The following is a 23,459-nucleotide window of genomic DNA, read 5'->3' on the forward strand; positions in this document are numbered from 1 at the left end:
CGCGTCCCGCCCATCTCGCCCCGCCTCCTCGCTCGCGCCACGCCCCTCCCCTCCCCTCCCCCATTGCGATGCCCTCTCGGTTTCAGATCCGCGAACTCTTCCTGCTGCTTCTCGTCCCTGTGTTGCTTGAAGCGTCCTTGTGGCTCCGAGTTAACCAAACGTAGTGAATGCAGTTAGCGCCGCAGCCTGGCCCTGCCCGCCACCAGGGTCACTCCCGTCTTCTAAGGTTGGGGGGACCGCCTGCCCCGCAGCCGCATCCTCCACCAGGTACGCTTGTTTCCCGCAGGTCGGCTGTCCCGGCAGCTAGGGGCGCAGCGGCTGCGGCTGAGCCCGGTTTCAGCTTTAGGCGGGGCGGGTTGCCAGCCGCAGCCTCTGCTCAGCGCGCCCCAAGTCGCAGAACGTGGTTTTCCCGCTGTCACCCCGCCGGCTGGGGACAGGCCGCACGGAGATTTACGGGGGAGAGAGTGCACGGAGCGCGTCCGAGCGAGAGTTGGGCCAGGAGGCCTCCGGCCTAGAGCGCGTCCAGGTCGCCTTGTGCCTTTTAGTACTTGAGTGCGCTGCTCTGTTGACCTTTGCTGTGCCCAGACCGATATTCGTCTTACTGTATAGAAGTTTATTTCCGTAATAACAGAAAGAATGGGGAATTTGAAATCTCAAGTCTAGGATTTGGGGTCTCAACCGGCCCCTACAATTGTAAAACTTTGGTTAAATTACCTAATCCCATTGAGTCTCAGTTTTTTCATCTGTAAAAATGGGATTTGTAGTAAGGATTAAATGTAAATGTTTTGAGAACTAAATTTTATTTTACAAGTGGGAAAACGCTTCACGCACAAATTGACTTTGTTATGTTTTTACTTGTAAACATCTTAAGGAGTAAAAAGGGTTAATTCTTGTACTACTTTGCATTCCTTAACTCTTGACAATGATAGTCACTCATTGTTTAATGGTTGATTTTTAACTTAGTAGCTCAGGAAAGTTAGTGTCCATATCACTGTTTCACAAATAGCTACCTTAAAGCAGAGATAAGGGTAGATTGTAATACTGTTAGCCAAAATGACGGACACAAAGAAATGGTTCAGGTCTGCTAAGGGAAATGAGAGTTTTGCTATGGATGGCTTTTGTTTGAAGGGCTGGGGAGACGATCATGGAACTATCATAATTAGACACTTCATAATATTTGTCTGTAATTCAGGAAAGATGTCTGGGAGAGAGAAGGAAATGGAAGAGAGGGAAGATAGATAGATTTGAGAGACATCATACAGACCAGTCACTGATTCTCCATCATGGGGTGATGCTTGAGAGGTTGTCACATCTTGAAAGACAGGAAGAGCTATAGTTTGAACACACATATTCGACATCAGAATTTCTATTTAGGAAAAACAGTCTTTTCAAAATAAGTTAATAAATAAGTTACAGAAAACACAAGGTTTTTATGTTTATAGAAAGTTTTAAAAAGTTGAGAAACACTAATTTAGAATGTAAAGTCATGGAAGGAAATGAAATTGCCTAGGAGAGCATGTGAAATAAGAGAAGTAGTGATGAGCAGAGGTTGATGAAATAGTGAGAGAGAGAAAAAGCCACGGTGTTAGGAAGAGAACTGGAAACTAATATTCAAATGTCACAGAATTACAAACAATGGGATCATGCAGACTTCACTAACTGTGGTTTTGGGTAATTTGATCCTAAATGTTAATCTGTGAGAAGGGGGTAATAAACACTTCTCAGATGTTGTTAAGATTAAGTGAAACGTTTTTGAAAACATGATTAGTATGGTGTCTGGCACAGAATGAGAACTTAGTAAGTGCTATCTATCATTCTGGCGAACTCTACACCAGCCACTCCATCTTCAAGAGTTCAAAAAGGCTAAGACTTGAAAAATAGGCCTTCTGTTCTGGTATTTAAGATATCATTGGTTCCTTAATGAGACTTTCAGTAGCTAGCTAAGGTGAGTACTAAGTTAAAAACGATGGGCTTGAAGTGGAGACAGGTTGAGTGTACTCTTGCCGAAAATGTGTTGTGGTAAGGGAATTATAAAGATAGAAAGGGAAGATAGGGTCTTTGAAAGCTTAGGGGATATGAGAAAGATTTAAACATGTTTTTGTTGAAAATAAAAACAGGAAGCCCCTTTTATATTCCAGTGAAAGATAAGGTACCTCTCTTACTTACTATAAAGAGGAAGGACTGTAACAGAGTTGCACCCTAGGCTTTTAGACACACCCTTGACTGCACTGTAGGTGATAATGTCAAGCTGTGAATAAGCAGAAAGTCTGTTTTACTGGACAGTGTTGGAAATTTTCTGATCTGTAACCCAAGGACAATTTTTAAAAATTATTACTGGAACTCGTATCTTTTAGTTGCCAACAGAAAAAGGATGTGGTCATATATCTGCAGCCTATAAACATAGAAACCTCCTTACTGTCATGAATAATCAGAGCTATTGGTAAGAGAATAGGATTATGTTAATGTCTTGAGATGTGCTTCAGGTGAAAGGTATACATTCAAGAAGAAATGAATGGGTACAGCGTTACTTATGGTGAGAAGTTGGTTGAAGAATTCTAATAAGCAGAGTTGGAGAACATGAGCAGAAGTGTGGTCTAATTAAATGAGTATTTGGCTGTGAATCATGAGAAAATGACTTTCATTCAGTATGAGATCTATTCCTAGGTAGTTTGACCTTGAGCAGATATTAACTTTGCTATGCTACATTTTCATCATCAACTGTAAATTAAGATAATCTCTGCTCAGTCTACCCAACAACTATTTGTGGTTATCATATGAGGCCTAATCTGCTTTTTCAGACTACCTCATATATATATGGAGTCTAAACAAATGGATTTATTCATTTTCCTGTAGTACCACTTTCCTTTTCTCTTGCTCTTCCTTAAGTCTCGCCACTTGGCTAACAGTTGTTCCTCTTTCCTTTTCATAGCAAGCCTAACCTAGATTTAGCCTTTGTATCCTGCTAGTTTGGGGCCTTCAATAAGAGTCCGGTTTGATTGCTTTGCCAACTGTTGATCTATTGTTTTCTGAAATGTGTTCCATTACTATTTTTATTGATTAATTTTCACATTTTGCAGTCTTACTACCCCGGTGAACTGGAGAGCCTCAAGTTTTTCTGAGGCTAAGTTCTTAGTTTTTCAGGCTAAGCATATGAAAGGAGAGTGAGTTAATGGCAGTGGCACTGCAGTTCATGTCTCAGGTGAGAGTGAGCTGGGAAACCAAGGAAAATTCAGTGTATTAAGTCTTCGAACACAACCTAAGTGAAGAGTCAAAAACAGAGTGTAAGCCAGGCAGAAGGATTCAGAATTTGAGAATGAATCACCCTGAGGCAGTGTTAAGTCAGTGGCTGCTGTGGGACCCATAGGAGCTGTTAAGGATAATGAGTTGGTTCAGAGGTTGTGTTACATTCCAAACTAGATTGTAAATTCCTTTAGGATATTACAGAATACATATTTGACCATGACTATGAAACAATTTACCTACCTCTGTTGCTTTTTTCTTTCCTTCTATATTGAGTAAGCACCTACAATGTGCCAGGCCCAGTACGATTGATTTACCATAAGACCTCTATATACGTCTCATCACTGCAAATTTAAAACTTTTCTAATACTTTTAATAATCCACATACAATAAAGTGCACCCATTTAAAGCAAACAGATTGATGAGTTCTAACAAATATGTGTATCCATGTAATTATCACCTCCATCAAAATAAAGAACTTTTCGGTCACCTCAGAAGGCTATTTCATTCCTTCTTCCAATCTCCCTTCTCCTACCAGTGGTAACCACCCTTCAGACTTTTAATTAATAAATATTTTTTCCTGTATTTCAACTTCATGTAAATGGAATCATGTAATTATATGCTTTGCATCTGAATTATTCTGTCGAACATAATATTTTTATGATTCATCCATGTTGCTCCAGGTATCGATAGTTCATTCCTTTCTATTTCTGAGTAGTATTCCATTGTGTGAATAAACAACAGTTTATCCATCTCCTGTTAATGGGTATTTGGGTTGTTTCTAATTTTGAGTGGTATGAATAACGCTGTGAACATTTATATGTAGGTCTTTTTGTGGACATATCTTTTTATTTTTCTTGGAATTGATGGATCATATAGTAACATTGAGCATATTTTCATGGCCATTAGTATACCTTTGATAAGTGTTCAGGTCCTTTGTCCATTTTTAAATTGGGCTTTTGTCTCTTTCTTACTGAGTTGTAAGTGTTCTGAAGGATTTTGTATACTAGACTCTTATCAGATAGATTTGCAAAATTTTCACCAATTCTGTGGCTTGTCTTTTCACTTTTTTGATAATGTCCTTTGATTCACAAAAGGTTTAAATTTTGATAAAATCTAATATTATTTATGTTTTTCTTTTGTTTCTTGTACTTTTGGTGTCATATTTAAGAACCTGTTGCCAAATCCAAGATCATTTAGCTTTACTTCATTTTCTAAGAGTTTTATAGTTTTAGCTTAGGCCTTTGACCCATTTTAAATTAATTTGTGTACATGGTGTGAGCTAAGGGTCCAACATCATCCTTTTACATGTGGATATTCATTTATCATAGCAGCATCTCTTGGAAAGACTGTTGAAAATCTGTTAACCATAGACCATAGATTTTCAGGACTTTCAATTCTGTTCCATGATCTGTATGTTTATCCTTAGGCTGCTTCTACACTGTTTTGGTTACTGTAGCCTTTTAGTAAGTTTTGAAATTGAGAAGTCTGAATCCTCCAAAATTTGTACATCTTTTTCAAGACTGTTTTGGTTATTCAGGGTCTTTTGAAATTTCGTATGAATTTTAGGATCAGCTTGTTGGTTAAAAGCAGTTGGAATTTTGAGAGTGATTGCATTGAATTTGTATAATATGACCATCTTAACAATATTATGGTTTCCTATCCATGAACACAGGATGTTTTCTCACTTATTTATGTCTTCCTTAGTTTATTTCGGCAATGTTTTGTAATTTTTATTGTATACAGGTTTGAACTTTGTGGGTCCAATTATACGTGGATTTTATTTAATTAAATATGTACTACAGTACTACCTGATCTACAGTTATTTGAATCTGTGCTACCTCGGATACAGGGGATCAGGAGGCCAACTATAAAATTATACTCGGGTGGAATTGTTTTCTTAATTTCATTTTCAGACTGTTAAGTGTTGTATAGAATTACAACTGATGATTATATGTTGATCTTATATCCTCTAGCCTTGCTTAATTTGTTTATTAGCTCTGGTAGGTATTCTTGGTGGATTCTTTAGAATTTTCAAGATATTAAAATCATGTCATCTGTGAATAGAGATGGTTTTACTTCTTTTTTTTCAAATGTAGATGCCTTTGTTTGTTTTTAGTTACTTAATTGCCCTACCTAGAACTTCCAGGATGATGCGAGAAAGTAGACATCTTTGTCTTCTTCCTGAATTTAGGGGAAAGCTTTCAGTTTCTCCGTTAAGTATAATGTTATATGTGGGTTTTTCTTACATGCCCTTTACCATGTTGATGAAGTTCCCTTCTTTTCCTACATTGTCGAATGTTTGTATCATGAAAAGGTGTTGGATTTTTATCAGTTTTTACTGTATTAACTGAGTTGATCATGTGTTTTTTTCCCCATTCATCTGAGTAATATGGTGAATTCCATTGATTGATTTTCACAGGTTGAACCACCTTTGCATTTGTCTCTTGTGGACAGACTATAGTTTCTTCTTCTTTCTTTCTTTTTTTTTTTTTTTGATCCAGCCATTTTATTTCTATGTATTTACTCAAGACTTAAACTTGGATATTCGTAGCTCCTTATTTGTACTAGCCCCTAGCTTGCAATAATCCAAATTTCCATCAATAGGTGAATGGATAAAGAAACTATAGTATAGCTATACAGTGAAATACTACTTAGTAATAGAAAAGAACCAAGTACCAGTACATACAATAATGTGAATGAGTACCAAAAGCATTATAGTAAATGAAAGATGCCAGAAGAAAAGTAATACATACTGTATGATTCCATTCTTGTGAAATTTTCAAAAATTCAAACTAATGTATAGTGACAGAAGAACATTAGTTGCTTCAGTGCGTGGAGGAGGAGTGCTGGGAAGTAGCAGTAACAAAGGAGCAGGAGGAAACTAATGAGTATGCCAGTTATGTTCATTTTGTTTATTAGTGATGGTTTCACAGGTGGTCAAAACTTATCAAGTTGTAAGCTTTAAATGTATGCAGTTTATTGTATGTCAGTTAATCCTCAATAAAGTTGTGAAGAAAGAAATAAAGAAAATGAAGAAGATGTGATATAGATAGATAGAACAGAATGTTATTCAACTATAAGAAAGAAGAAAATTCTGCCATTATGACAGTGTGGATGAACCTATACGTTATGCCGAGTGAAATAAGCGAGACAGAAAGACAAATACTGCATAGTATCACTTGTACGTGGACTCTTAAAAAGAAAAAATCAAACTCACAGAAACTGAGTATAGAAAAATGGTTGTCAGGGGCCAGGGGGTGGGGAAATAGGAAGAGTTTAGTAAAATGATACAACTTTTCAGCTATGAGATGAATATGGTTTGAGGATATAATGTCCATATGGTGACTGTAGTTGATAACACTGTGTTATATAATTGAAATCTGCTGAGAGAGTAGAAATTAAATGTTTTCACCAAAAAAAGGATAAGTATGTGAGGTGATGGATGTGCTGATTAACTAGATAGAAGGTATTTTTTTCACAACGTATATACATCTATCAAATCACCATGGTGTGTATCTTAAATATCTTACAATTTTACATGTCACTTTGACCTCACTAAAACTGGAGTAGAAGAAAGAAAGAAGGAAAGAAAGTCTTTATAGGGATTGGAAAGAAAATTCCTAAAGTGATGAAGAGTTATTATTTATGAATGAATGAATGAATGAATGAATGAAATAAATAAATAAATAAATAAATAAATAAATAGTCTAGAGCAAACATCATCCTAATGGGGAATCTTAGAAGAATTCTTTTTAAATTCAGGAATAGAACAATGATACTCATTTCCACCATTCTTTGTCTAATACTGTCTTGAAGATCCTAGCCTGTGCAGTGAGAAAATTAAACTGGAGCATGATGATTAGGAATGGGTGCAATCCAAGTCATTGATTGCAGACAACATTCACTTCTACGTAAATAACTCAAGAGTTTCAAAGTCAATAATTAGAAATAATAGAGGATTTTTTTAGCAAGGTTGACGGGGTATAAGTTTTAATACACAAAATCAGTGGCATGTGCTTACAACAGAGAGAATGTGTAATTAAAAGAAAGACACTGTTTATATTAGTGTTAGAGATTACCAGGTACCTAGAGTTAGATCTGCCACAAATATGCAGTGTCTCTATAGGACAAATTTTAAACCTTTTCAGAACAACATTAAGGAAGACCTGAATAAATGAAGGAATAGATGGTATTCATGGATAGTAATTCTCTCCAGATTTATCTATAGATTCAATTCAATTCCAATCAAAAATCCCAAAGAGGTTTTTCAAGGAACAAGGTAAGATGATCTTTAAACTTATATGATGGATCATAGGGCCGAGAGTAACCATGACACTTCTGAAGGAGAAGAACAGGGAGAATGGACTTTTTCTACCAAATATAAGGACTAATTAGGACACAATAATAATACAGTGTGGTATGGTTTAAGGATGGATAGTTGACCAATAGAGTAGATAGACTAGAAATAGTTCCACACAGAAATAGAACTTAGTTATGACCAAATAGTATGTTGGGTTAAAGGAGAAAAGAAGGATTATTTAATAATTGGAGCTGGATAAAGTATTCATCTATTTTCACGTGAAAAAAGATGACATTGGATCCCTACTTCACATGCTATTAAAAAAACTTCTGTATGGATTAAGGACTCAAAATTTGTCAATAGCAAGTTTAGCACTTTTAGGGAGAAAATATAGGTGAATATCTTTTGAACTTTTGAATAGGGAAAGATTGTTTAAAGAAACCACAAAAAAAGTGTTATCTATAATGGAAAAGATTGATGAATTTGGCTATATTAAGAATTTTGACCCTTATCTTACATTGAATACAAAATCAACTCAAAATGGATTAAAGACTTCAATTGTAAAACCTGAAATTATAAAACTCCTAGAAGAAAATGCTACCTTTTTCCCCACCTTACTGTCATTTGTTGAAGAAACTAAGACAATAGTCCTGTAGACCAGAGTGTTACACCTTCTTTTATGTTGTGGCCACCTTTACCATGTTACTTTAGTCTCTGAGTTTCCTATAAGTTTCACAGAAACTAGTTGTTCAAATCCCAGTGATAGTAAGATTGGTCAGTACTTTCAGGTTTAGAATTGTCTGTTTTTACTGGGATAATATGAAGATTTTTTGTGAAAATATTTTCATAACTCTAATGATAACATTCATTGAATGCTTTTCATATTCCTCAAAGCACTTAATAGAAATATTTAATAAAATAAGTAAATAATATTTAATAAATATTCACTGATTCATTTTAAAGTCTTTTATATACTCTTTTCCTTTAGGCTTGTTATCCCTTTCCTGTGTGAAAAGATAAGACATTACTTTCTTTTTTCACTACAGATTTTCAGCGACTGATGTTACAAACAATAAAGTATTGGAACATAGAGTTGAGGAAAAGTCTTAAACCCGGTAGGTAAATAATAAAAGTCTAAAGAAATAAAACAACTACCATTCATTTTTATAAAGGTCATTATTGAGATAATTGACAAAATTGGAAAATGAACTGTAGATTGTTTATCAACATTAAGTTTCCTCAATTTGATAATTGTATTATGATTTATATAGGAATATTCTGAGGCATTTAGGATGAAGAGTGTGTGATGTATGCAACCTACTTTCAAATGGTTCAGGAAAAAAAATGATGTGTAGTATGAGAGAGCGTTTGGTGAATTTTTGGGCTAATAGGAACTTATATGTTGCCAATGGAAATATGAATTGGTCCAGTCTTTCTGGAAACCATTTTGGTAATTTGTCTCAAGTTTTTATCTTAGCCTAGCAATATTACTTTTTTTTCTATAGTGGTTGTAGGAACACCACAAAAAGATGTATGTATAAGGATATTTATATGAGCGTTTATGAAATTAATGAATTAATGAAAAATTGGCAATAACCTAAATATCTAATAATATAAGGCTGATTAAATAAATATGATTCAAAACCACACAAGCATTAAAAATGATAATGTAAATCTGTATTTATTGACACAATGTCTATAATATATTTTTAAGTATCAGAGCTAGCTGCTAAACAGTATGAATAGTATTAACCTATTTTGTCTTTAAAAAAGATGCATGTACACAGATACGCAAATGTTTGTATATATTTGATTAGTTAGATGTAATCTGCCTGCGTGCATGTATACACATATTATACATACACATGTATGTGCTTTTGTGTACATAGACATGGAAAGATGATCCCCATATGTTATTGACTGGTTATTTTTGAACAAGTTTATAGGTATATGTTGCTTTTCTCACTGAAGTTTTCTAAGATAATGCTTCTTATGAAGGTTATGTGTTTTAATTTTATTTTGCAACAGTGTTTGATATGCAATAAAAGTAGTGCTATATTTGCTGATATCTCTATACTAGATTAGAGTATCTGAATAGTTCTTTTGAGCCTAAATTCAGATTCTGAGCCTTGTTGGTCAGCTGCTTTCATTCTGTTACTTGGCCGGAGTTTGTTTTCTTAATGCTCTATTAACTGTGTTACAAATGTGATGCTGCTCACATAGCTTAGCTGAAGTACATTACAATTTTTGGAAGATCAGAGAACGTGTTTTATTAATGAGAGTTTTTTAGTGCCTTTTTATATAAAATTCATATATTTATTTTTGAAAGTGGTCAACAACTTGTGCTTTGATAGTAAAACTGATTATTGTTTTTATAGTTTGTTTACCTTTTAGCTGTTAATTTTGAGGATGTTTTTCATTAAACTTTTTTTTTTACATCTTGCTTTTCTTTAGCAGATTTTTCTTCTATTAGTTAAAAATATGGATCCTGAGGCAGAGGGACCACCAGTTATCAAAGTGACACCTCTTCAACAAATGCTTGCCTCTTGTACTGGAGCTATACTGACATCGCTGATGGGTAAAGGAATGTTATGATGTAGATTATATAACTGAATTAATCACAGGTTCCGTTTGAGTTTTGCTGTCTGTGAAATAATGATAGTATTATCATTCATGCTACATCATGATAACATGAAAAGAACTCTTGACAGAGAATCGAGACTAGAACTTTAGTCTTGCTTTGCCATTCTCAGGGTGAATGCACTTTAGGATAGCCCTTTCTCTCTACTTCATTTTTCGTCTGCGAAGTTAGGGGCTTAGATCAGGAGTTCTTTGAAGTCCCTATCAATGTTAAATTTTTATGACTCTGTTATCCTTTTTTTAAATAAAAAGTAAGAAGATGGAATAAAATATTAGCATAATGAAAAATACAGAGAATTTGGGCACCTTATAGTAGCAACAAATACAAATTATGTTTTACTTTGTTTTTAGTAACTGTGAATTGCTTAAATTTCTCTGGACCACATTTTTGTTTTATAATGACTTTCTTAATAGATGCAGCCAAATGACATAGTTAGGTGGCAGTTTAGCATTTTAATGATTATGAGTTGGCTAGTTTATTTAAATAAGATAGCATATCATTAGAACAAACTAAGCTGATTGCTTTAGAGTATAGTATCTTCCTTCAGGTCAGACCTCTAGGGTTGTTAAGGCCGTAGAGATCTTCTAATGTGACCTCCTTCTTCTCAGATGAGGAAATAATAGCATGCAAGTTTAAACCTTTTTCCTTTGCTGTACTGTTCCCAGTGGAGTAACAGAACATGGTAGTAAGGATGATTTATGGCTAGCTTACTCAAATTTGCATCTGTAGTTTTTATTTGATACAGGTGAATTTAACAGATTAGGAAGACTTATGTTGTTTGATTATTGATTAGTTGTAATACAGAGCTATTCTCAGATATTTAAATAGACTTTTGGAACTTCTATTCTTTACGTCAGATAACATTTTCTTATAAATGCTAATATTTTAGTTTTAATGCTAATAGAATTATAATTGTAGAAATATTATAAGTGAGAGTTTAGAACTTGTGAGAGAAGTAATTACATTTTCTCATTGGTCCTCTTTAAACAAAATTCATAGGCAAAAAATTAGAATGTTAACACTCAAAACCACTTAAAGATAAATAATCTTACCCATTATATAGTTATGAGGAAAGGTATCATTTGATGTAGTTTGTATTCTTTGGACAAACATCTGTACAATTTACAGGTATCACTTGTTAATTGAAATTTCTGTATCTTCACAGTGACACCTTTTGATGTTGTTAAAATTCGACTCCAAGCCCAAAACAACCCATTCTCCAAAGGTGTGTATTCTAGTTACCCTGAAAATGTTATGTTAGATTTTTGAATGCCACTGCATTCATTTTTGTTTGAATAATATTCTCTTTTTGTCAATTTTATAAAATTGATACCTTGATCCTCACGCAGAAACTTTTTTGGCTCTTAGTTGTCCATGATGAAGCAGAAAACAAATACAGGTTGACCCTTGAACATGAAGGGGGTTAGCATCGCCCATCCTCCATGCAGTTGAAAGTCTGCCTATAACTTATAGTTGACCCTTGATGCCCACAGGTCCTCAGTATTCACAGTCCCTCATGCTCAGATTCACGCAACTGTAGATCGTGTAGTGCTGTAGTGTTTACTACTGAAAAAAATCTGCATATAAGTAGACCTTCACCATTCAAACCCGTATTGTTCAAGGGTCAACTGCCTGTGTGAGTGTGTGTATATGTGGCACATATGTAACACTTTTATGAGTCTACTCATGAAAGCAGAGGACGATTTTATATTTGAGTACATGCCTCACAAGCAGGAACAGAATTATACGTGTAAGGAACCTTAGAATCTAGCTTCCTCCTTTAGTCTAAGTGCTGCACCCACCCTAGAATATTCATCCAACAGTCATCCAGTTGTTGCTTGAATAGTGATAGGACATTCATCATTTTATCAAGCAGCTTGGTTAGTTGCTGGACCTTGTAAATTATGTCAACTTTGAGGAGAGTAGTTACATTTTTATTAGATGGGCAAAAATAGCAATTCCTTGATCAATATTTTACAGTTTTATAAAGATAATATTAGTTTAAACATGTTTAAATAGCAGAAAACAGACTGCTTGGACTATAAGAAAGTTAGCTCTGACAAAAATGCCCCTGTTGAATGCATGGCGGTGAGATGGAGAGCACTACAGGCATTATTTCGGATGAGTGAAGGACAGGTGGACCTGTAGGAAGAGACTGAAAAGGAAGGTAGTTTCCAGTACATTAAAGTTAGACTAATAGTATTGTGAAACTGACAGAAAATATATGGCCAAATAGAGAAGACAGTTTTGGCAGCACGAACAAATACAATAATGGGAAGGAATTGTTATTAGAGAAAGTTGTAGCGAATTAGGAGGGAGCTGATGAATATCTAGACTGAGCAGTATAAATACAGAGAGAGGGACAAAGCATAGCATTATTTTCTACTAGATATAATCGATATATAACATTGTACTAGTTTTAGGTGTACAGTAGAATGGTTTGATAACATGTATCTCTTGAAAAATTATTACCACAATAAATTTAGTCGACATCTATCACCTCACTAGTTAATAATTTTTTCTTGTAATGAGATCTTTTAAGATCTGCTCTCTTAGTGACTTGCAGATATACATTAGATATCATAATGTATTTTTTGTCTGAAGCTCCCTTACATACCACAGAGTTTTCTTCTGGCCAGAGAAGACATACACTTATGTTCTCTTTTCAAAACAGGTTTTCCTCCTTTATCTTCCCTCTCCATTCCTTCACTAACCTAAAAGAATTTATTTCTGTATGCATTTGCTGACTACAGTCCGGAAATCCCTAACTTACTCAGTTGCTTTTCACCAGTGTGAGTTGAGAGCCCAGTGCTATGTCATTAAGCAAATCAAATTATTTCTGTTTCATCCTAAAAGGTGAAGACAAGGTTATGTGTCTTTTCATGATTTCTTAGTCTGCTCATCGTACTTCCAGTTTGTTCATCTGTAGAAATAATACAGTTGTGTGAAGTAATCATTGACTATTGCAATCTTCTTTGGTAGGAAAATGTTTTCTATATAGTAATGGACTCATGGATCATCTATGTGTCTGTGAAGAGGAAGGCAACAAAGTATGGTATAAGAAGCCAGGACGTTTCAAGGGAACATTGGTAAAGAGATTAAATTATTTATCATCACAGTATGTTTTCCATTCTTATATTTACTGTTATGTATGAAAGATTTAATGATTGCAGGAGAGTAAGAAGTTCACCATGTAGTTAGCACATTTATCCACAATTAAAAGATGGACAGTGAAGCAGGAAAGGGGAAGTACTTTATTGCTTTTAACTCTTTGTTAACTTTATTTTCATCTCTTCATGCTTACTTACATAGGAAAAAAAAGGGGGAGTTGATTTTTAAAAAACATTTTTATTTTGAGATCATGTGCAGTTTTAAGAAAAATATACAGACAGACCCCATGTACCTTTTCCCTGTTTCCCCTGGTGGTAACATGTGACAAGATAAGTGCAGTCCCACCACCAGGATGTTGACATCTATACAGGGAAGAAGATACGGAGCAGTTCCAGTCACCACAAAGATCCTTCCTATTTCCCTTTTCTGGCAACCACTAATCTGTTCTCTATTTATATAATGTCATTTCAGGAATGCTATATAACAATCATATATAACATTTTGGGATTGGCACTTTTCACTTAGCATAATTATCTAAAGATTCATCCAAGTTGTGAATGTATCAGTAGTTTGTTCCTTTTTATTACTCAGTAGTATTCCATGGTATGGATATACCACAGTCTGTTTTCTGGGTGGTTTCCAGTTTTGGGCTCTGAATAAAACTACTGCATACATTCATTCACAGGTTTGTATGTGAAAGTATAAGAAAAAACTACTCACTGTTTTTCTCTCCGAACACTCCCCTTACATTTCTGAACCAGATATGTGGGGTTTTTCTCCCATACCAAGCAATTCTCCAGTGGACACCAACTGGGTATTCTACAATTTAACTCATTTCTGACACCATCTACTTGGAGTTAGCATCAGGTCCCACAGGTTAAGGACCCAGTCCCACAAGTCTGCTCCCACTTCAGATACCAGTCACAAGTCCCAATTATCACCTGTGTTTCTGATGGACTAGCTGTAAATCAGAGGTTCCCATGACCACCTTCTTGGGTTCGATACTTTGCTAGAACAGTTCACAGAACTCAGGAAAACAGTTTACTTGCTAGATTACCAGTGTATCATGAAAGGATACAACTCAGGAACAGCCAGATAGAAGAGACGCATAAGGCAAGACTTTAGGGGAGGGGTGTGGCACTTCCAAGGCAGTCTCTAAGTGTCATTCTCCCAGCACCTCCATGTGTTCACCAGCCTGGAAGCTTCCAAATCCTATACTTTAGGGACTTTTACTGAGGCTGCATTACATAGGCAGGATTGATTAAATCACTGGCCATTGGTGATTGGCTCAGCTTCTACTTAACTCCTCCCTCTCAGAGCCCCTGAGGTTGAGGACTGGGGTAGGGAAAGGGGGTGGGACCAAAAGTTCCAACCCTCTAGTCAAGTAGTTGGTTCCCCTTGGCATCCAGCCCCTGTCTTGTGGTTTTCCAGGGCCTTTCCCAAAGTCACCTGATTAACATAAACTGAAGTGTGGTTGAAAGGGCCTTGTTACGAGTACTTTCACCTCTATCCTCTGGAGCTATTTCAGGACTAAGGACAAAAGACCAAAAATTATTAACAAGATATGCTTCCTTTGCTCTTTATCATTAGGAAATTATGAGTTTCAGGAACTGTGTGCGAGGAACCATGGATTAAGGCCAAAACGTATATTTCTTATTATAGATCTTAATATCACTGTAAGTCTTCATTTCTCTGGGGTAAATGCCCAGGAATGCAGTTGCTAGGTCATATGGTAGTTGCATGTGTATGGTGTAAGAAACTGCCAACCTGTTTACTAGACTGATGGTACCATTTTAGATTCCTAGTGGGAATGTATGACTAATTTCTCCACATCCTCGCTAGCATTTGGTGTTGTCACTATTTTTATTTTAGCAATTATGATAAATGTATAGTGATATCTCACTGTAGTTTTAATTTGCATATGGCTAGTGATGTTGAATATCTGTTCATATGCTATTAGCCATCAGTATATCCTCTTCAGTGAAATGACCCTTCATATCTTTTGCCAATTTTCTAATTGAACTGTATATATTTTTACTGTTAAGTTTTGAGCACTCCTTATATAATCTAGATACTAGTCCTTTGTTGAATGGGTGGTTGGTAAATATTTTCCCACTCTCTAACTTGTCTTTTTATCTTCTTAAACAGGGTCTTTCATGGAGTAAAATTTTTAATTTTGATGAAGTCCAGTGTATTTTTTCTTTATAGATCATGCTTTTGGTATAAAATCTAAGAACTTTTATTTACCCTTAGATCTGAATATATTCTCCTGTTTTTTAAAGTCCTTGATCCATTTTGAGTCATTCTTATATAATGTATGAGTATGTTTGTTCATTATTTTTGTTGTTCTAACCTGTGCTTGTTCAGTTGCGTTTGTTGAAAAGGCTCTCTTTCCTCCATTAAGATGCTTTTGCATCTTTGTCAGAAATCACTTGGGCATATTGTGTGGATTTATTTCTAGGTTGTTTATTCTGTTCCATTTATCTATTTGTCTATTACCTGTATCAGTACCACACAGTCTTAATTACTGTAGCTATATAGAAAGTCCTGAAATCAGGTAGACTAGTTTCTCCCACTTTGTTCTTGTTTTTCTTTTTCAATGTAGTTTTAGCTATTTCTGAAGATTCCTTTGTCTTTTCATATAAATTTTAAAATACTCCTGTGTATATCTACAAAAAATCTTGCTGAGGTTTTTCTAGGAATTATGTTAAACCTGCATATCTATTTGGAAAGAAATGACATATTTCCTGTGTTGACTGTTCAAATCTGTTTTTTTTCTTTCTTCCAGATATAACTGACACACAGTACTGTATAAGTCTAAGGTGTATAGCATAGTGATTTGACATGCATATATCATGAAATGATTATCACAATAATCATCCATCATCTCACAAATACAAAATTAAAAAGAAAAAAATTTTATGCTAATAACTCTTAGGATTTACTCTCTTAACAGCTTTCACATATAACATACAGCAGTAAATTTATCATGTTATACATTACATCCCTAGTATTTATCTTATAACTAGAGGTTTGGACCTTTGACTACCTTTATGCAGTTCACCCTTTCCCCACCCCCCAACTCTGTTAATCACAAATCTGATCTCTTTTTCTATAAGTTTGTTTGTTTTTGAAGTATAATTGGCCTTCTGTGTTAGTTCCTGTTATACAACATAGTGATTTGAAATTTCCGTATGAATTTGTACACATATCAAAATGATTACCATAATAATTCTAGTTACAGTATGTCACCATATAAAAATATTACACAGTTATTCACTGTATGTGTTCCCCATAAGGTACATTTCATCCCCTTAACTCATTTACTTTGTAGTTGGAAGTTTGTACTTCTTAATCTCCCTCATACCTATTTCTTTCCTCACCCCAACCTCCTCCCCTCTGGCAACCACCTGTTTGTTCTCTGTACCTGTAACTCTGTTTCTGTTTAAAATGAAATGTTTATTCATTTGTTCTGTTTTTTAGATTCCACATATTAGTGAAATCATACAGTATTTGTCTTTGTCTGTCTAAATAATTTCACTTAGCATAATACCCTCTAGGTCCATCCATGTTGTCAAAAATGGCAGGATTTCATTCTTTTTATGGCTGAGTAATATTCCATTTTCTACCAATATACCCATAGATAGATAGGTATCTATATCTCATATCTTCTTTATCCATTATATTGACGGACACTTGGGTTGCTTTCATATCTTGGTTATTGTAAACAATGCTTCAGTGAACATAGGGTGCCTAATTTGAATTAGTGTTTTTGTTTTCTTTGCATAAATACCCAGGAATGGAATTGCATATGGTACATCTATTTTTAATTTTTCAATGAAGCTTCATATTGTTTTCAGTTTGTGACTGCACCAGTTTACATTCCCACCAACAGTGCACAAGGGTTCCCTTTTCTCCACATCCTCGCCAACACTTGTTATTTGTTGTCTTTTGTATAATAGCCATTTTTACAGGTGTGAGATATCATTGTGGTTTTGAGTTGCATTTCCCTGATAATTAGTGGTGTGGAGCATCCTTTCGTGTACTTGTTGGCCATCTGTATGTCTTCATTGGAAAAAATGTCTTTTTAGGTTCTCTGCCTATTTTTTAATTAGGTTGTTTGTTTTCTTGATGTTCAGTTGTATATGTTCTTTGTATATTTTGGATACTCGCCCCTTATTGGATATATCATTTGCAAAATGTCTTCTATTTAGTAGACAGGCTTTTGGTTTTGTTTTGTTTTTCCCCCCAACTAATTTTAACTTGAGTGAATCAATATAATTGAAATTTCTTGTAGACAGCAATAATTGAATCATGTTATTTAAACTGCTCTGTGGGTTTTTACCTTTTAATTATTGTATTTAGACTATTTATATTTAATGAAGTTACTCATATGTTAGAGTTTAAGCCTTCCATTTCTTTTTTGTTTTTGTTTTCTCTTTGTTCTGTTTTCAATTTCTGTCTTGTTTTCCTGACTTTTTCTGCATTATTTGAACGTTTTTTAGAATTCCATTTTAATCTGTATGGTTTTTGTGTATTTATTCCTTTGCTGAAGCTTCCTGATTTTTCATTTGTTTTGGATATGTTTTAAGTGATCATTTAATTATTTTTATGTTGACTATTTAGAAATCTTTATTAGATAATTCTAATTTCCTTATCTCTCTGTGTTGGTGTCTACTTATTACCTCTTTTCATTCAGTTTTACATCTTTCTGCTTCTTAAAATGACAAGTGATTTTTAACTGAAATGAGGAAATTTTGAGTTTTGTGTTATGAGACTCTGAATCTCATTTAAACATTCTATTTTCGCTGGCCTTTTTGATACTGTTAACTCAGAGGAAGAGAGGTGCCACCTTGTTACTGCAGAGTAGACTGGAAGCCCAGGTTCCTCACTCAGCCTCCACTGGCACACAGAGTGGGAGGGCCGTCTTCATTGTTGGACAGTACGGTCTGAATGTTTGTGCCCCCGGCAAAATCATATGTTGAAAGCCTAATGTCCAGTGAAATTATTTTAGGAGGTGGGGCCTTTGGCAGTTGATCAAGTCATGAGGGCAGGGACCTCTTTTCTAAGACACCCTTGGAAAAGAGACCCCAGGGGGCTCCCTTGCTCCTTCTGCCGTGTGAGGATACAATGAGAACTCTGAGACCCAGAGTAGAGCCCTCATCTGACCTTGCTGGCATGCTGATCTTGGACTTCCAGCCTCAAGAACTGTGAGAAATCGATCTATTTCTAAGCAACCCAGTCTGTAGTGTTTTGTTACAGCAGCCTTAACAGACTAAGACAGTGGAAGTGGAACTTCTGACTCCCCTTGTGATTCCCACTGACACTGGTGAGGTGGTCTCATTACTGGTGGGTAATGGTGAAAGTCCTGACTCTCCAGTACTCCTCCTCTGATACTACTGTCAGGACCCTTAGCACATTCGTTATGTTATTTTGAATCCCCAGTCTGATAATTCCAGAATCTCTACCATATCTGAGTCTCGTTCTGACGCTTGCTTTGTTTCTTCAGACGTTTTTTTTTTTTTTCCTTTTAGCATGTTTTGTAATTCTTTTTCTTGAAAGCTGGACGTGTTGTATTGGGTTAAAAACTGAGGTAGATAGACCTTTAATGTGAGGTTTTAAGTTTATCAAGTTAGACCTTAACCTATATTTACTTCTTGTTACAGCTGTGTTGTCAGAGACTAAAATTTCTCAAGTGTCCTAGTTTTTGTCTTGCCCATTTTCTTTGTGTTTTCCTGGAAACTCTTCAGATAGGATCTGAGGCTTGAGATTCTTTTAGCTGTGATCCTCTGTTGTTTTTTACAGGAGCCCTATTGATGTGATGACTTTCAATTGGAAAATTTAGCCCTCTAATACAATTCTTCATGTGTTGTAGTGTAAATCTACCATCTTTGTGTGTTTTTTTTCCTAATTGCTCCCTTTGTTTTTGTTTTCTTCTTTCATTTTTTATTTTTATTTTTATTTTTTTGATTTTTTGAATTGTAATAGTATCACTTTGATTCCTCTATCCCATTTCTAGGGAGAGAGTTCTCCTAAAGTGTTTCATATTTCTGCATATGTTGTGAGCATGGCACTGCCTGCCCTTCGTTCCTGACCATCTCTTCAAGGATGTTTGTATAGTGGATGACCTTGGATGATACAGTGTTTCCCTCTAGAGCAAGGGAAACGCATCCTTACTGCCGGTTACGAAGGATTTGGATTCCCTAAGATCAGATTGCCTCTCCTGTAATGCAGTCCACGGTGTCTTCAGGTGTTATCTAGCCATCTTCACATTGCCCTGTGTAAATTGGGACTCAGGAAACAGGCACCAAAATGCTGACATTTTGGGTACTGCTATTGCTGTCAGTAATAAACCTCTTTATCTCTCACCCCACAGAGTTTGGTCTTTACCAGCTCTCATGATACCATGGCAGGCTGAGCTCCTAACTTGCAAGTAGAGTAAAATCGCAGCCCCCTTACAGTTCTGACACCCTTCAGTCCTTCCTCTTCCTTAGTACGTCTTTGTACATTACAGATTCCACAGTTCACTATTAGAATTTTTATTTAAATGGTCTTATGTCTTTTAAAGTAGTTAAAAAGAAAAAGGAGAGGAATATATGTTTTATATGTAATGACATATTTACCATTTCTCCCTTACTTCCTTTTTGAAGATCATAGTTACTATGTGGCATCATGACCCTTTATCCTGAAGAACGTTTTTCAGGTTGAGTGAAAGTATTTTGACAGCACATTCTCTCAGTTTTTGTTCTGCAGAAATGTCTTTTTAAAGCATTTTTGAAGTGTACTTGGCAGCATATAGAATTCTGGCTTAGTTTCCCTCTCCTCCCCCCAGCACCTTAAATATGTCATTACATTGTCTTTAGGCCTTTCATGGGTCTAATGAGAAGTTAGTCCTGCATTTATTGTTCTTTCTCTACATGTATTTTGTTATTTTTCTTTACTGGTTTTTTTTTTTTTCAGTGTTTGTTTTTATTCAGCTTGGGATTTCTTGAGATTTGGGACTCTGTAAATTGATATCTTTCACTAATTTGGGAAACTTTTTAGCCATCATTTCATCAGGTAACTTCCTGTTCCATTCTCTCTCCTTTCCTCTATGACTCCAGATAAACTTGTATTATATACCACTTAATACTTACCCTCAGGTCTCTGAGCCTCTGTTCCTTTTTCTTCATTCTTTTTCTCTTCCTTCTTCAGATTTAGTCAGTTCTGTCTCCAACTCCAGTAACTCTATGCTGTTTCCATTCTGCTGTTAAGCCCACATAGTGAATTTTTCATTTCAGGTTTAGAATTTTCATTTGGTTCTTTTTTATAGTAACTGTTTCCTTGCTGAATTCCAAATTTGTCCATTCATTATTCATATATCATCTTTTAAGTTCTTGAACATGTTTATAATAACTGCTTTCGAGGTCTCATCTGTTGATTGCGTCATCTTAATCCTTCTCTGTTGGTTTCTGTTGACTACTTTTTTTTTGAGTATGGACACTTTTTCTTGTTTCTTTTTATGTCTAATGAATTTTGATTGGATAGTGAACATTATGACAAATGCATTGTAAAGGCTCTGGATTTTTTTTTTCTTTTCTTTTGAAGGGTCAGTTTTGTTCTAGAAGGCAGTTAAGTTTGGCTGGATTCAAACTTCACCACTCACCTTTGGTGGGCTGTACCTGAAATTCCCGCCCAGCCTTTAGCTGCTGGGTGTTTTTGTTTGCTTGTTGTTGCCAGAACTTTGTTTACTCCTCCTGGGGTTGCATAATTTCGTGGTGAGCCATGTTTTGTGGCAGATTTTGTCTGCAAATTTGAGGGCTTATGTCCTCTGTTGCCTTTTCCCCAGGATTTCCCCCCTAACTTTCTGATTAGCCTACCAGCCTGAACTCTGTCTTTGCCATCTCAAGCAAGTAAATGTGCTTTTCCTTGCAACTCCCACTAGGCAAAATGCTGTAAATTAGCAAATCTCACTCATTGCACTTTGTCTTTTAACAGTAAACTTCGCTCTAGCTGGCTTTAAGTTCTTCTCCAGAGATTCAGATATTAGGTTTAAATAATATTTTCTCAGATTTCATAATTGGTCAGGAGAGTTAAAGCTAACCAATTCTCTGCCATTCCTCCACTTCCTTTTTATAATAATCTTTGAAAAACATGCTTCTAAGTCGTAAGTAGGACAGTCCAAAGCTGAGTAATACACCTTTTATTCAGTAAGTAGGAAGTATCATCCAGAAATGCTTTACTTGTGCTTGAAAGTTGAGGGAAATTCCTTTTTTTCTTTTTAAAGAATGGACATACATAAATCTGTGAGAAGCTTATATTCTAGAAATAAATGCTTAAAAGAAACAAATTACCAATAAAATACCACTATAAACTTTTTTGGGTATATATTTTGACCACTTTTCTATTATAATTTTAGGATGCCTTTTTGAAAATCATTCGAAATGAGGGCATTAAATCCTTGTGGAGTGGCCTTCCTCCCACCTTGTAAGTTGAAATTTAATATTTTTCTTACTAAATGGTGGTGGTGGTTTTGTTTTGCCTTATAATCAGCTTGTTTGGACAAAATCATGCATTTTTAATATTAGAACTTTTTCATTTCCTAGAACATTGTTTTGTGAATCTCTCAACTACCCACACATTTGATGACTTGCTGGAAGGACTCACAGGACCTAAAGAAGGTTATACTCACGTCTGTGGTTTATTACAGCAGGAGGACACAGAGCAGAATCAGTAGGGGGAAAGGCACAACAGTTGAGCAGGCGTAGGCATCCTGAGATCCAGAGTTCACCCTCACGACATCGCAGAGCATGCGCTTGTTCTCCGAGCACTGAACTGCAGCAGGACGCGCCGTGTCCCCCTTTCAGAGCACTGGAATCTCAGAGTCCAGGGCTTATATTGGGGGTTGATGACGTTGGTGCAGTGTTTATGACCAGCTGTGATCACCAAAACTCCAAACCCCCAAAAGAAAAGCAGATGTTTACCAAAAATCACATTTGAACAAATCAACCTAGACAAGTTGTTTTAAGGCTCCAGACATATAGATAAACCTTATTATAGGGAATATTCCAAGGGCTAAACTCCTTAGAGATGACCAGAGGTCAAGCATGCAAATAGGCCCTCTTGAAGATATAGAAGATTTGAGCAACCAGGCCTGCTGTGTTAAGTCTTTAATGCACGAGCATATTTTTTTTTTCATGTTCAGAAATTAAGAATTTGATGTCCATTTGACTTTTTATTTTACTAAAATAATTTACTAAAATAAGGTATAATGATACGTATACCTCCCAGATAATTTTAATTTTCTACTAACTAGCTATTATGTATGAATTAATAGAAGCTATTAGGGCTGAATGTAAAAATCCCAAGTAATACGTTGCCTTTCTCTGCCTTGTTTCTTTCTAGTTTATCATTTTATGGAGCAAATTAGTCTGCTTTGAGCACATATTCTAAATAGTGCCTAAGGTTAGTGGCAGATCGAAGAGCAGCAGTCAGTCCTATTCCTAAATTCTCATCATCACACTTCACTGTAGAACATTAGTCATTCCCACATGTGATCTGTCAGTGTCTTTTGGTTAGACCATAAACACAGACTGGTTTCTTGTTGCTTTAGTACTTATGACAAGACAGTACCTGCAACTTTGTGTTTAATTAATAATATCGTCTTGATATTTTCATTTGAAAGAATATGTTATTGGAATTTCCTCAAAACTCTAGTATTATATGATTCTGATGACATTAATTGCAATTTATTTTCACTTATAAACAGGTATGATATATGATCCATACTTCAAAAGTATTTTACAATTGTGCTTGTACTTTATACTTCACGTTATGGTAAATGTAGTTGGGAAGGAAGATCTGGGAGACCAGAAACAGACAGAGTAAGTCAAGGAGATTGAGAAGTATCTTCATTTGTCTTTTCCTATTTATGACCTGACCAGGTGCTCTGTAACTTGTCTTCTCAACTCGAATGTAAACCTCTGGAGAGCAGAAACCTATTTTACATCTTTTTGAATGCCTACCAAGTTAAACACTTGACAATTTTTAAAATAAAAGAAAAATTGATTTCATGGCTGATTTGCTATGGTTTTCAGCTTATATAAAATAGGAGGAGTTTAGCTTATATTTAATAGTAATTTAAGAATACATTTAAGCCCTTTGATAATTTTTTCTAAATCTTTT

At 35.5% G+C, this 23,459-nt stretch overlaps 1 protein-coding gene across 2 annotated transcripts in view; it reads left to right on the forward strand.

Moving 5' to 3' along the window:
• The first annotated feature begins 70 nt into the window (after nt 1–70).
• SLC25A40 (solute carrier family 25 member 40) overlaps nt 71–23,459 on the forward strand; it is a 34,807-nt gene continuing 11,418 nt past the window's right edge. The window contains exons 1-6 of one of the 2 annotated variants that reach the window (XM_032484065.1): nt 71–267; nt 8,590–8,658; nt 10,001–10,121; nt 11,350–11,409; nt 13,167–13,273; nt 21,694–21,761. In XM_032484065.1, the coding sequence (XP_032339956.1) occupies nt 10,025–10,121; nt 11,350–11,409; nt 13,167–13,273; nt 21,694–21,761 (332 nt within the window). In that variant the 5' untranslated portion in view covers nt 71–267; nt 8,590–8,658; nt 10,001–10,024. Of the gene's footprint in view, nt 268–8,589; nt 8,659–9,997; nt 10,122–11,349; nt 11,410–13,166; nt 13,274–21,693; nt 21,762–23,459 lie in introns of both variants that reach the window. The other variant, XM_032484064.1, reaches the window with a different exon arrangement.

The sequence above is a fragment of the Camelus ferus genome, chromosome 7, assembly GCF_009834535.1.
Source record: "Camelus ferus isolate YT-003-E chromosome 7, BCGSAC_Cfer_1.0, whole genome shotgun sequence".
NCBI classification, from domain to species: Eukaryota; Metazoa; Chordata; class Mammalia; order Artiodactyla; family Camelidae; genus Camelus; species Camelus ferus.